General features: G+C 42.0%; 1 protein-coding gene across 1 annotated transcript in view; it reads left to right on the forward strand.

Moving 5' to 3' along the window:
* The window catches only part of arid5b (AT-rich interaction domain 5B), a 73488-nt gene that overhangs the window by 21863 nt on the left and 35626 nt on the right, over positions 1–15999 (forward strand). Inside the window, exon 4 of the mRNA XM_053436944.1 lies at positions 9279–9509. Coding sequence (XP_053292919.1) covers positions 9279–9509 — 231 coding nt within the window. The remainder of the gene's footprint in view (positions 1–9278; positions 9510–15999) is intronic.

Raw genomic sequence — 15999 nt, forward strand, 5'->3', positions numbered from 1 at the left:
GTTTATTCCCCTGTTTCTGAAACTCAACGATATCAGAGATGTTCATGTAATGTTGCAGCAGCTACTCATCCAGAGGAGCAGCTGCCTCGAACCACAGCTAATTGAGTTTCATGTCCTATATGCAGCATTTCTGAGATTTTGATCATGATGAGTACTTTCTCGAGAAACTGAAATTTCTCCTCTTGTGTAATTTCCCAAAATGTTCCTTAATTCTTTCTGGTATCAAACCGCGTCAGAGCTATTTCTCATTAACTCATTCCGCCGTCGGCTTCTCTCGCATTGTTTCCTCACTTCCCCTTTTTTCACTGGAGGTTTTTTTTCCTCAGAGGACGAGCTGGAATATTTATCCAGCAAATATCACATCCGCCTCGTGTTGTTGAATATCATTTTGTCATATTTATGAACCAAAACACTGTGCACATATTTTACAGCGTGTTGCTTTTACAGTGCTGAGTAGATGGAGTTCTGTATTTGTTTTACTGTGCCGAGGGTCTCATGACAGTTACTGCAGCTGATGACCTTTAACAGTCGCCTGCACTTTTTACACTAGTGCTTTATTTCCCCTTTTAATATGTTTTTAAAGGACTTGAGCTCATGAACCATGAATCTCAAACATGCAACACTGTCGAGTTTTACATGGAAAAACCTCTTTTCAGATGGTTTCACTCAACTAAGTTGTTCTTCTTATTATTAATCAAGTCAAAGTTAAAGTTTATTTATTGTACAGGACATGTTCAAACAACCAAAGTTCACCAAAGGTAAAAGAAAGTAAAATAATATAGAAATATGTATAAACAGAGACGAATTGACAAATACAAAAAGCAATAAATGAAACATCGTAAATAGTTGATATTACACAACAGAATTCAAGGTCTCAGCCTCGACTCAGATTGAAAGCCAGTGAGACAAAGATAAGGTTAAATAAGATTAAATGAGATAAGATCCTTTTTAAGTCTCACTACCGGGAAACTGAGTCTGTTACAGCAGCAGTTCTTTGAGCCTGTATCTCCGACTCGGCATCATTCTGTCGATTGATCGTATCGATGCATTGAATCCTGCGTTTCACAGCTGCGTGAAATTATACAATAAAGTTTAAAATGTCCTTCAGTGTTTTATTGGCACAACATGCAAAGATATGTGAGATATCTGCTCACAATAAAAGCAGCAAATCCTCCCATTAGAGAGGCTGGGAACTGTACAACAACACATAACGACACATTTCAGGGTTTGTCAGCTGAATAAGTGATTAATCCACTTATAGTTTCATTTCATGTCAGCACAGTGACATTATTGCCACACGTCTTCAAATGATTCGTATGTTTCCGTGTGATTTGAGGGAAATCCAATGTCTGAGATTTCCAGGAAAGAGAGAAAAGTCAGCTGCTGAAAGGATTAAACTCTCCGGTCGTTTTTTGAGAGGAATCACATCTTTCTGGAAGACGGACAGGAAGCAGACACAGATGTTGTGTAACGGCCGATACGACTCTGGCGTGGAGATGAAGTTGCTGTTTGGCAGAGAACTGTCACATTTCCTTGTTTTCCCTTTTACACTCCAGCAAACGTTTTATTAGCGACTTGAAAGTCACACGGCTCTGAATAGAAAGCAGGGGATTGACTGGGAGCCAGGAAACCAGTCAGATGTAAACCAGTGGTATGAACCTCGCTAACACCAGGATTTGACTCTTTCTCTCCTTTTTTCTTTACAGTTTTATTTTATATCTTCAAATCAATACGTACAAAAACAAAAAAGCCCGGCACTGTAACTATTCAGTTTGTTCACGGTTTACTGCTCTGCCCCCCCCCCCCGCTTTTAAACGGGTTTGATTAAACATGGCGCTGGGAGAATCATATTGCTCGGTGACAGGTGTTTGTGTTCCTTTGTCTTGAGGAAATCTACCGACGTGGCTTTTTTTTCTTTGAGTTCCTCTCCTCTTTCATTTGTGTGGCACCGGATCCCCTGGGTCATGATTCGCAGCAAAAAAAAGCCCAATCCCAAGGAACCGCAGCACTAACACACACTGTATTGATTCACTGGGCAGTTTCTTTAAAGCCACCTTTAGCGGCGCCCGGAACACTAATATGATTCTCTGAATAAGAAAGACAAAAACATTAAGAAAGAAAGAAAGAGAGTCTCTCAGTGATGTTGTGCTTCCCCCGGCTGATGTTATTTTTAAGTGTTTTTTTTTTTCCGAGCCTCAAATGGTTTTAACAGACCGTCCATTTTATATAATTGTCTCTCAGACATCATTGGGGGGGGCGGCTGACTCACATGTGAAACGTACATTTGAATCATTGATCCTCACGCTGTTGCAAACACACAATTCAGTCATTTTAGCAAAAGTAATGTAGTTCCCGTGTTTTTGATAATGCAAATAATCTCAAAAGATTCCAGTTTGCATTTGAATTTTCACTTTTTGGGGAAATCTGCTTCTGTGGAGCTTCTTTAATCTCGGAGACGTGGGACAAAGCTCGGTCCCCTCCTGTCGTCTCAGGTCACAGTGAGTCTCATCCACACATCCCGGCTGCATCACTGTGATGCTCTTTCTACTGGAGCGAGTCTGTCGAGCGTGAAGCGGCTGCAGCTTGAAGTTCTGCTGCCGGGACTGAGACTGTAGAGTGATGCTAATATCACCCCTGTGTTTGCTTCCTTCAACTAACAGCATGTTAACATAGATTTTTTTTAAATGACTCTAATCAGTTTCCTCTGCATGACACAGTTCCAGTTAGTGGTATTTTTACAGGATTGTCAGTTCTGACAGCTGCTAACTGGATAGTACCGCTAATGAAAACAACAATTACAGTTACACATAAAACAAACCATAAGAAGACCGATCAATCTGTGAATTATCTTTTCTATATTCGGCTCCTGAACTGTGCCTCAGTCTTTGCTTTATATTCACAGCTGACATTCGACCTTTAGAGCACATATTGTTCATCTTTATTCCTCTGATCATTTCCTGTTATCTAATCCTATTTCCACCTTCCCGGTAACCTCTTTGTCAACTAACAAATATTTGTAAAGGTCACTCGAGGCTGATTGGCCAATTTACCCCCACGTTGCACATGCAATGTTCTGAACCAGATTCCATGCACACTGAAGATTTTCTGCAAACTGCATAAAAAATTGGCAAAATATCCATTCTCAGAAACAGCTGGTTAGATAGTGATTATTCTTTTCATGAAAGTGAATACAGATCAACTCCCTAGAAATACTTATTCACCAAAACAGAGTCATTATCCAGATCTTGAACGAAATTAGCAGTCTGCCTGATTTATTTCAAATCAAAATTACATAATGTTAAAGAAATTTGACCCACTTCCTGATACTGATCTCCACCGAAATGAAATGACTTCTCCCCTGTACCACTGAGTTCCGTGCTAATCCGTTTTGTACTTTTTGTGTAATCCTGCTAACAAACAAACAAACAAACACACAAATGCATATCACAGCGGTTATTAACGCTGCACAACACAAACAAAGGGGGTGACTCCTGCCAGTTTAGGGAGTTCATCGAAAGCTGAGGGACTCGACACAAAGGAGAGAGTGAACCTATTTGAAGCAAGAGGCCAAAAATATTCTAATTTTAATCCCTCGGATGAGTCAAGCTCCAAAAACACTGGATCCTACGTGAGGCAAGTCGATAGCGTCTCTCGGCTCGTAAACCTCTGTGTCTCTTATAATCCACACCCCCCCCCCCCCCCCCCCCGCTTCAGTTTGTAACACAAGCTTTCAGATATACATGCGGTGCCGTGCAGGGTTATTATTTCAGAGACTTTTGAGTGCCACAGAAGTTCACGTGTTGTGAAGAGGCCCCTTCAACTTTACCTGGACTGCACTCGTCCTGGCTTCTTCCTCACACGTGTGCAGATCATGAAATGGGCTGTAACACATATATTTGCCACTTAGCTTCATCAGTTCACTGTCGCGCTGCAGCAGGATTTATCGAGTGGCTGCGCTGACCGAGCGGCTGTAAAGTCCTGGAGAGCAGTTATGACCCTGACACTATTGTTGTTTATGAGGTCAGGAGCTTTAACAGCGTGTTCTGAAAATAATCTGCCGCAACCACAGCTGTGTGATCAACACGCTACAGCACCGGGAGGAGGAGGACGGACAGAGGGAGAGAATGTGGGGGGGGGGGGGGAAGAGAAAGAGAAACAAATTGCATAATGTCTTCCAGCTCTCCAGCGACGCAGCCACAGCCCAAACCAATTAGAAAGCTTACGTAAAGATAAGGGGCGTCCTTTATTGGGAAAGGTCGGGCGTTAAGAACAAAAGGAATTCTTAAAGTGTTAAAGTGGTTACATTACATGCACAGGCACTTACACCTACACACACACACACACTTACACACACACTCATGAACACACATACTCAGTCAGACATGGCGCCTTTGTACCATTATTAATGCCCTGCGGCTCGAGCTCCAAATTGAATCTAATCAAGTGAAATGTTGTGAGGATCCTCGGGAGAAGGAGCAGGTCTGACGGTGACCGCTTACAATAAAATCCCTGACATTTGAAAAACAAAGCCTGCTCCACCTCTGAGCTGTAATTTCATCCTGCAACTGCTGCGATATTTGATGGATGTGTGTGTGTGTAGTGTGTAGTGTGTGTGAAGTGTGTGTGTGTAGTGAATGGTTATGTACGCGAGGAAAAGTGTGTTTATCCATCTGTGGGCTTTTGTGGCACCTACCTCCCCATGCCCTGTGTGTTTGTGTGCGTGTGCGTGTGCGTGTCTCTCTGAATGGCTCGAATAATTTCTTTTGAAGTGGTCGTCCTATTGGAGTACAGTGGAACTAATTACGCTGATTGTCGGGAATGCAGCTGCAGTAAATATGTCACGAGTGCCGTCCTTCCTGCTCGGGGTTCTGCTGCTGCACTCTCCAGCCAATCGGATCACTCGGCAGCTCGATGAGATAACCCCCCCCCCCCCCAAAAACAAAATGCAAATGGGCACAAATGCAATTTTTAAAAATAGACCTGTTCAAAATTGACTCTTCAGATGATGCTCACTAGTTAGTGAAATATTCCAGTCAGCAGCACGGGGAGCTTTATGAGAGCAGACAGGACGGTGAATAATTCATGTGGAAATCATGTTTCAAAATGCCTGACTCCTTCATCAGCCGGTGGGCCGTGTCCTCGGCTGTGTAAGCTGCAAAAATATTAGTCCTTCAAACAACAGCCTTTAAGTCTCGATACGAAATGTGACATTGAGCAGAGTTTCAAGGAACAAGGCACCAGGACTGTGTGTGTGTGGGGGGGTGATTGTGTGTGATTGTGTGTGTGATTGTGTGTGTGATTGTGTAATTGTGTGTGATTTCAGTTCACGCTGTTTGACCTGTGCTCTATTAACTGCTGAGATCATGTGTCATTTTGTTATCATGGATCATAAGATAAGAAACAAGTTATGATCCCAGTCTCTCAGGTTTCCTTCAGGGAGCACTGGAGCACATCCAGCGTCCTGTCACATGACTGCGGAGCTGAAACAATGACAAATGGTTCAACTTCTCATTAATGAAATATTGTTGTAATGATATTTATCTGAAAACTATTAAGTCTGGTGATGTGACAAAACAATACATCTTACAAAATATGTAACTTTGGCTTTTGGAAATAATAATTTGTATTTTACTTTACTAAAATAATATAAGAGACTAATGAAAGGAATGATAAGTTGCAGGTTATGAAAGCTCTGGATTTGCATAAACTCCCCATGCGGAAGGCCGTGTACTGAAAGAACAGGTTTGATAAAATGTCAAATCTGCTGGTTTGTGCTGGTTTGTGCACTAAATGGAAGGTTTTATGCAAATTATTGAAAAGTCATGAGCAGATACATTCAGATGATAACTTTGCTTATCAGGTTAAACCCTATACACGTGTCCTACAGGTTTTAAAGGCTGAACAGCGACCTGCACATATTACTGTGACTTCTTCTGCCTCTGATCCTGTAAGAATTGTAGTTTTTCAGGACTTTATGTTGCTGTTTTTTTTTTTTGTCAAGTTAAACTCAGTGTTGTAACCGTTCAGCAGTGGGTTTATGGTGTTTTATTACCCGGGGATGACAGCCTGTCAGTCAGACCTCCACTCTGGCACTGGAATAAAATATCCCGAGAAGGATTTGATGGATTGCTGTGAGATCTGGTGCAGATGTTAATGTTCCTCTCAGGATGAACAGTAAAAAAAAACTGTGCTGATCCCCCCCGACACTCATCCTCCGTGCAGCAAACATCAGTAGAAATCAAAACTTGTATTTATCCAATACTTTGCTTTACGACTACATACTGGCAAAACGGCTCCCACTACACTCCCATCAAACGTTTCACATGAACCTGACGTTCTTCTCAAGGCACTTCCATACTGTACGATCCCTCAAACACACACACACACACACACACAGTCTCCATATAAGAGCCCATAAACAGTTTGATTTGTCTCCCCGCGTCTCCTCCCGGCTTTTGTGGCAGTTTATCGTTTCGGCTCAGTCGGCACATCCTGTTCTGAGCTTCGCCAAAACAAAAGAGAAACGATTCGGGGTCGCCAGTTAACTGTCACAGGTGAGAACGCATCCGTCAAACTCACTGACTTGTCGGAGGAATATGTAATTACCCTCTTGTGTCAGACGACATAACGATAACAACAGCGATGTGATGATGAAATCTGACTCTGATGGGAGGTTCCACTGTGAGTACAGCACAGCTTAGTCATTAGGCAGCAGTGTCAGATTACTACTCTGGTTTCTGTCTCAAACGTTATTTGGAAATTTGAGTGCAGCTTCATACGTGTACACGGTTTGTACAGGGTGACAGGGTCAGCCATCAGGGACTCATCACACTTGTGTTGTGTGTAATGGTACAACAACAGGAAAACTGTCGAGCGAAAGTGGAATCACATAGAAGTTGTTCTTGTCGTTCCCTCTTGTCACACTAATGGAGAAGAAGCATGTCATGTAAACAAGCAGCCCGACAACATTGAGTGTGTTTTAGATTAGATTCAACTTTAGTGTCATTGTACAGTACAAGTAAATATACAACGAAATGCAGTTTAACATCTAACTAGAAGTGCAGAGTATTGTGCATAGTTGAATATGTAAATAAATAGGAAGCAGAGTTAGAAATATAAATGGAATATGAACAGTATTAAGAGGTAAGGTATGATATAAGAATGATGAATACACTATGAGCAAGATAAATATATAAATATGAATACACTATAGGTGGGATAGGGGGGATAATACAGTAGTAGAAAAAATAAATCTATTGTAAACATGCAGCCCGACAACATTAAGTGTGTTTTAGATTAGATTCAACTTTAATGTCATTGAAAAGTACGAGTACATATACAACGAAATGCAGTTTAGCATCTACCCAGAAGTGCAAAAAAAAGGCAGTAAAAGTACAGAGTATTGTGCATAGTGGAATATGTAAATAAATAGGAAGTAGAGTTAGAAATATAAATGGAATATGAACAGTATTGAGAGGTAAGGTATGATATAAGAATGATGAATACACTATGAGCAAGATAAATATATAAATATGAATACACTATAGGTGGGATAGGGGGGATAATACAGTAGTAGAAAAAATAAGTCTAGTGTAAACATGCAGCCCGACAACATTAAGTGTGTTTTAGATTAGATTCAACTTTAATGTCATTGTACAGTACAAGTACATATACAACGAAATGCAGTATAGCATCTAACCAGAAGTGCAGAGTATTGTGCATAGTTGAATATGTAAATAAATAGGAAGCAGAGTTTGAAATATAAATGGAATATGAACAGTATTAAGAGGTAAGGTATGATATAAGAATGATGAATACACTATGAGCAAGATAAATATAATAAATATGAATACACTATAGGTGGGATAGGGGGGATAATACAGTAGTAGAAAAAATAAGTCTAGTGTAAACATGCAGCCCGACAACATTAACTGTGTTTTAGATTAGATTCAACTTTAATGTCATTGAAAAGTACAAGTACATATACAACGAAATGCAGTTTAGCATCTAACCAGAAGTGCAAAAAAAAGGCAGTAAAAGAACAGAGTATTGTGCATAGAGGAATATGTAAATAAATAGGAAGTAGAGTTAGAAATATAAATGGAATATGAACAGTATTAAGAGGTAAGGTATGATATAAGAATGATGAATACACTATGAGCAAGATAAATATAATAGATATGAATACACTATAGGGGGGATAATACAGTAGTAGAAAAAATAAGTCTAGTGTAAACATGCAGCCCGACAACATTAAGTGTGTGTCTGTGTGTGTGTGTGTGTGTGTGTGTGTGTGTGTGTGTGTGTGTGTGTGTGTGTGTGTGTGTGTGTGTGTGTGTGTGTGTCCAGTGGAAAGTGCTCGGTGAGTCAGGTGAAGGAAAGAGTGTTAGATTTTGATGTGGTGAAACAGAAGCATCGGAACACGCTGCTTCCTGCATGTGATGCATTTCCTGAGACACGTGGTGAGATCGGTTGAGATATGAATCCAAGAGAATAAAGTTTCTCGAGTTTTATCACGAGAGAGAGAATGATTCAAACGTCAGGCTGTTGTTTTTCTGGAACCAGACAATAGAACATATTTGCTTGCCGGGAAATGATGGAAATGGAATTTTTGGTAAAGTTTTTTTTTAATCACACATATTTGGGTGTTTATGGGTGGCATGGTGGTGCAGTGGTTGTCTCACTTCTAGGGGTGGCACGGTTCGAATCCCAACTTGGCCGTGCCCGTTCTGTGTGTACTTTGCATTGTCTCCCCAGTGTGTTTGTGAGTTTCCTGTGACTGACTCCCACACTGATTCGGGTTAAGTTCATTGGAGACTTTAAATTCACTGTAGGTTTGATTGTGGTTGTTTGACTCTATACGTTGGTCATGTGATTCTAAGCTGTACAGATATCGGGTGGATTCACCATTTATTTAGTGCCCATCAGAAGCTACAGAAGAAGCAGAGTTGCATTGTAATATCTCCTCCAACAGAACGGGAGACCTTACAACTTGAGGTCAGTGGAGTAAAAGGATGGTATTCACAGCACACTGGCAGCGGATGAGCCAGAACATGAAAAGCAGCCAAACACTGATCTCTGAGCGAGAATAAAGAAATAGAATCCGAGCAGAAATTGAAAGAGTGAAAAAGAGAAAAAGAGATTTACTGCAGCAGCCCCGTCCTCCACAAATCTTACAGGAGCCGTTGAGACACAAACGTTGGCTGTTGAGTTTTGAATCAAACCGTGTGGAACCTCCCTGGACCTTCTAACTGTTGTGTGTGTTTCTTTCTCTGCAGGCCAGGAGGAGGACGGACGGAAGGTGCTGGTCCTCAGCTATCCCCAGTACTGCCGCTACCGCTCGGTACTGGCGCGGCTCAGCCAGCAGCCGTCCTCGCTGCTCATCGACCACACGGTGCTGGCGCTGGGCGGCATCGCTGCGCTGGGCGGCAGCACGAGGATCCTGTACTGCCGGGATACCTTTGAGCATCCGGCCCTGCTGCAGAACGAGAGCATCTGTGACGAGTTCGGTGAGTGCAGCGACTGGGGATTTGATTTTTTTACCCTTTTTTAGATAATTTATCTTGGAGGCGTCTGCGGAAATGCCAACTTACACTTATGTCATTTTGCTTCCCCCGACCTTTTGTTCAAGTTTGCTTTTTAGTGGAAAATGGAAAGTGTTTAATTTCTACGGTCAAGAAATGTGGTTCCTTTTGTGTGAAATTCCAGAAAGTCCACTCGGGTCCAATTAAATTCTTGAATCGCTTAAGGTCAGCTAATCTAAATGAAAACCATCAAAGGGGAAATAGAAGGGAACTTCTGTTTCCAAAAACCAAATACAGCTGCTGTCCTGTGAAATCCTGCATCTGCACAACCACAGCTCTGAGCACCGGCTGGTGACGAATGTATTTCTCGGATAATTCCAGAGTTTTTTTTTAAATTTTAGCAGAGCTTTGGTTTTTCACATCAAAGTCTGTTTACAGTTCCTGGTGAGTTGTAATGCTTTGTGTATTAAATATTGTGTTGTGTAACGACCCCAATTCTGAAAATGAGATTGTGATCAGGGACGTGGAGAGTTTTCAAGGAAGTGACCTCAGCAGATCACTGTGGCCCTTTGGAGGGGGGGGGTAATTCAGCTGCAACATGCAACGTCGCCACTAGGTGTCACTAAATCTTACACACTGAACCTTTAACACGTGACAGTCGCCATGCCCGATGCGTACGTGAGTTGTACAGTTGTGCTTGAGGCGCTGAAGTTGTCAGTGGTCAAGTTGCATTGTGGGTAAAATATAGGCGGCAGATTTTGTCAAGGAAGAATGATGCGTAGAAAAATGGTCTCTTGTTCTGCTGCATCACTTTAGATTTCTTTCTTTCTAAATGGTAGTTTTTATTTTCTCATTCTCTCACAAAATCCTTCATTCTTCTTCGGAACAATGAACAAACCAGGAGGCTTTTCTCCGCCTGACTTGTTTTGGCTTTGAACAAAAGGAATACAAAAACAAAGAGACAGTCAAAACAGTATTATTTACAATAATTGTTGGTAATTTGGAATTGTGTGGAGATCATTAGTGTTTTATGCTGTGGTCTCATTTCTGTCCTTGCACTTTTTTTTTATGTTGTAATTCCTCTTTATTTGTTCATTTAGACTTGTCGTGGCTCAACTCAAGTAAATTCATCTGTTTTGATTGATTTAAAGAGTCATCATGATTTCAATATGTTTTTCATATAGGAACACGCTCGCCCGTCACACCTATGAAAAACAATCTGTTGTTCCACTGAAGAATTCAGCTGGAACACGTCTGTTTGTCGTCCGCTGTGTTTCCCTTTCACTCACGAGTCCACACATTTTATTAACCCCGCGCCGGGCTAACACAAAGGACTCATGTGATTCATCTCTCTTTATATTTCCTCTGGTCGGCGGCTCGGCAGATCTCGCGCTGCATCAATTTGACATTCGCAGTAACGGCTCCTCTGGTCAGAAGTCATTGTTTTTTCTTTTCCTGCAAATTCACCAGTAGGTAATTGCATTTTAAGAGAGCAGCAAAGGTGAGACCAGAAGGGAGAATGGTTTTAGGGCATAGGAAAATAAGTTATGAATAGTAACGCTAACATCCTGTGGCTGCTGTTACTCATTCGCTTGGCTCAATAAAGCCATTCCTCTGTGAGCCACATTTAAGCTAAAGGTTTATTTTCAGAGCCTGAGGGAGTTCTGCTTTTTTTTTCTTTCTGTACTAAGGCAGATCTCTAATGTTATTCACATGAAGGTTTACTAGGTTCCAAGCAGGTTTTTATTTCTGCTGGAATTGCAGCTTGGAGACTTGTTTGTGATTTGTTTCAAAACAGCAGAGCTAAGTAATTTCCATCATTCTGCCAAGTGAGCCGAGGCCTCAAGGGCGACTCACGTCCGGGCACAAACACATAGATGGATGTTTGCACATATTCATGTAGAAGCAGCTGCCGTGTAAAGTTCTCGTTGTTTACGTCCGTATTAAATCCACCTTTTATTAGGATAAATAGCGCTGGGGACATTTAAGAAGTAATACTAGGCATCTGTGAAATATCAAAAAGTAAGAAATGTATCCGGGGAAGATTTTAGGACGACTTCTGAGTTTCCCCTCAACGCTAATTCTGACCTTTTCGGATTCAGCCAAATCTGCAGTGGCAGCTCTAATGGCTGTCCGTCTTGTCGAGGCTAATTCACGAAAGTGTGTCAAGGTACCTCGTGGGGGGAAGATGAGAGGGATCAGTTAAAAAAAAAAGGTGCTGTTGCGGAGTTTGAGCCTGGTTGATGGAGTAGTGCTGTGTGAGGCGGTGGACTCCAGTAACTGTATCTGCATCATCTACACATTAGATTTTTAAATTTGAGCATGGACAAAAAAATAAATAAATGCAAATGTCTCCTTCAGATTCCTCGGTGTGTGTGTGGAGGTGAGTAATGAAACGCCGACGTGCTCCGGCTGCTCCTCCTGTTTACATGATGACTGATGTCCTCGGTGTTTGCTCTGACTTCACCCGGTGATGTAAGGTCGTTCCTGGGACAACTGAGACTGAGCTTTATCTCTCCCCCCCCCCCCCCCCGATCTATATCTGTGTTTCGCTTCTTCTCCTTTTTTTTTGTTTTTTAAATCCGTCCACGTCGCTGGCTGGCATCCCGGCCTATGAACCAGCTTGAGCAAAAAAAAAAAAAAAAAAAACTGCAGTTGCGTCAGTCACCAGATCCTTTAGTCCCTGTGATCCATATTCATGTTCGGCAGCGCCTGTCACCCCTGCAGCTGCTGCGCTCGCCGAGAATGACACAGTTTTTGTTTATAATTATCGTGCGTTCTTCCGCCAGCGTGGATTGATTATACCCGTTCTACTTTGTGTCCCCAATTTGATTCCTCTGCCGGGAGGAACTTAATATCTGCCTCAGAAAAAGGGAAAAATAAAAGTTGCGCGTAAAAACACTGAATATTATTGAGGTATTGTGCGATGTGCTAAATGTAAAACAAGCTCTTATATAACCCATAGTGTAAAGAAGGTGCTACATACTCAGCTGTACTATGATAATATTGGCATTACCGAGGATCCTCTGCTGCGAGGGAAAGCCAGGAATAGTTTGAGTGGGCCAGGCCTCTGAGGCGCTGAATGACAGACGACAAGGTTCAAGGTTTTGTTATTAGCCGCCATGGCTGTCTGCGGAGTGTTACTCGCATTCAGTTGGCAGCGGCAGCATACGTGGTAAAAAGCAAAAACATAAACATGTGCAATCGCAATGCAGAGGTGTATGATATATTTAAACAAGGTGTGTGTGTGTGTCTGTGTGTGTGTGTGTGTGTGCGTCCCGGAGCTGCCGAGCGCCCTGACAGACCCTCGTTTGGGGCGTCTGTTAAGGAAAATATTATGAGCAACATTTTTCCCCTATTTCTCTAATTCTGAAGCTATGCTCCCAAACTGCTGACCTCCCTCTACCCCCCCACCCCCCCTCCCTCCCTCTACCCCCCCACCCCCCCTCCCTCCCGGCCGCCAGCCCCCTCGGAAACCCAACACCCCTTGTGTGCACATTGCTTAAATCAACAGTATTTTTGAAAGTTAGTGAGGCAATCATGTTTGAGGCAAAGCAGTTGAGAAGAGCTGCTCCCCCCCCCCCCCCCCCTCCCCATCCCCGCCTCCTCCTCCTCTTGCTCTTTCTCATTTGTCCTATATTCCCCAGGTCCTTCTCCTTGGCACAGAAACCCGTACAGTGCTTGTCTTTGCTCGGCTCAGTGTGCGTTGTTTGAAATATCTCTCACTCGGAGCCGGTTTGATATTTATTAAAAAGAAACATTTTCAGTGCAATCCGCTGGATCCTCCAGGGTGGGATGAGCATAAAAAAACAATTTATGGCTTCAATATATTAACGCGGTCCAGATGCGCTGATCATAAACAGAACTTTACCGTCTGTTTTTTTTGTACCACGGTCGTGCCTCGTGTGTATTTACGAGTCAACTGTCTGGTCACTCACTTTCCCTCTGACACTGGGAACTGTGCAAGAGAACAAGCGCGGACGGAAGGATTCAAAAAGCAGTGAACATGCTAACAAACCCAAACCCCTGCACGGTGAGATAATATCTCTGAAAACACTCGGCCCCGCTCCCCTGATTGGGCTGGGTCACCAAACCAGCCCGCGGCATGATGTCATTGTTTCCACAACTTGAACCACTTTTTCTCGCTCGCTCTTTTTTTAAACATGAAATCAGATTAGATGAAATATGCATACGCCAATATCATCCCATGACAGGCCCGTCTGTTAATGTAATAGGCGAACTGCTTGCTAAGCTCATGTTTTTTCCCGTCTCCTCTGCAGATTTGTGTTAACCGCCCAGCCCATGAATTTTTCATCGTCCATATGTCACGGTATACGGGGGCCATGGAGCAGGAGTTTAGAGGAGAAAGGAGCACATGCTGGAGCTGGATAGTCAGATTTCATAAGCAGGACGTGGACGCTATAAAACAATATAGGGAACATCTGGTGAAAATCCACTTAGGGTTCACTTTCATGTCCTCACATGTGGGTAAGATGATTCCTTTTACAAGAAATGAAGGAAGCATATTTTACACTATATGCTTTTATACGTCGTATAACTCAACGTGCGCTGCTCCGTGACTCGCACACTGTGATTTATTGCTCTACCTGGCAGAATTAACACATCGGGGCTGTTTTAGCTAAAAGTGCTCTTTTCCGCTGAGTTCAGCCGCATTAGCCTGACTTCCTGTTTGCTATTATGTCATCAGCAATACACCAACTTTTGCACATATTATCAGTTTTAAGCAAACACAGCAGAGAGATAAAAAGAAAAGCGTCTGGGGTTTGGCGGGAAGCTTATCAGAGGTCCGGACCTGTTATTGCCTCCGACCAGGACTGTTTGTTGGTTTGCAGGATTTCCGCAGAAGCTACACAACCAATTTCCATGAAACTTTGTGCAAAGGTGGGACATGACCCAACAAAGATCCCTATAGGTTTTGGCCCCGGATCAGCAAATGTTTTTCTTTCACTTTAACATTGTGAGATAAGGTGGTTTTTGAAAGTAATTCAAGGACCTTGATTTTTGAGAGTGTGAGATTTAGTGCAGATCCAAATTTAAAAATAAAGAGACTGCTTTTGGATCTTAACGAGAAGTTTCCCTCAGAAATTCCCAGATATACTCTTCCTTCAGTTAATAGAATCATATCAGTGACTTTATACGTCTTATTTAAAGCAAATCCTATATAATTTGGACGGAGCAGTGTCCTCTGACATCCAGATCAGATAAGAGAGGAACTCATTTAAAAAAAAACTTAGATACACTCAAACTTATTCCCCTTCAATTCTAACCATGTGCTCACAGTGACGGGCTGATAGTGAGTCGCTCTCTCACTTTCTTCTGGCCTGAGTTTCATCTCTCAGGTTACACGCAGGCCTCCTGACCCACCGCAGGATGTGGCTGCATCCTGTGAGAGAGAGAAGACAGTTACTCCACAAAGCTCAGAATCGTATATTGCATCCTCCTCTGCATATTTACGTGTTTGAAAAAAAACAACAATCTCCTTAAAAGACCAAGGGTTGAACATCAATTAAATATGCAGCAGTAACAGATGGTGCTCTTCTAAATGATGATTTACATAAATACTTTATCTCTCATAAAGTAAACATGTGATTTTAGTTAAGGTTATTGTATTAATTAACTTGGGGAGTTATTTATGCAGCATTTAAAGGTTGTTGGTACAAAAAGGGACATTGATATAATCATGTAAATTGCAGTACATTGCTTTTTTTACTTTTTTTTTACGCTGAAAATCTAACCTTTCAATAATTTACAGTGAATATTGCTACAATAAGTATGAAAATACTTCAAAAAGCTGGGAAGCATTCGTCCCGATTTAGTTTGTTAGTTATCCTCGTTAAATCTCTCCATCCAATCAACTGCCTTAAAGGCAAAGTTGCATTGTCCTGTTTAACATAATGAAGCTCTTGAATGCCACGTTTCTCTGCGTCTGCAGACTTTCAAACACTAAACACCGGAGTGTCCTTGAACACACCACCACAGACAGCTCTCTGGCTCCTGCCTGCGAAGGTACCACAGGATATTAACTTTGACAAAGGCGTTGAAGTGTAAATGACTGATATGACGTATATTAGGTTCAGTCAAATAGCACGAGGGGGAACAAATATTTCTCCTGCATGTCCTAAACCTGACAGTAACAATTAGTTTGACTGGTTATCTTGAGGCTCAGAGATAATAATAAAAGGAAGATTTTATTTTAATCTGGGGCAGTATTTTAAAACTTGCTGACCAGACTGAATTGACCTCATTCATAAGGTGTTTGTTCCATGAATTCTCTCACTGAATGTGGAACCACCACTGAGCTTTTAAAAACAAGATAATAAAGACACTGCAGCTTTTGTATCTGTACGTGACTCATATTTTCACAGAACACCAGATGTGAGTTGTGTTACAACTCCTGAATGTCCCTGATAAAAAAAAAAAATTACAGAACAGCGTGTTGCAACCTGGAGTGAAC

The sequence above is a fragment of the Pleuronectes platessa genome, chromosome 12 (assembly GCF_947347685.1).
Source record: "Pleuronectes platessa chromosome 12, fPlePla1.1, whole genome shotgun sequence".
NCBI classification, from domain to species: Eukaryota; Metazoa; Chordata; class Actinopteri; order Pleuronectiformes; family Pleuronectidae; genus Pleuronectes; species Pleuronectes platessa.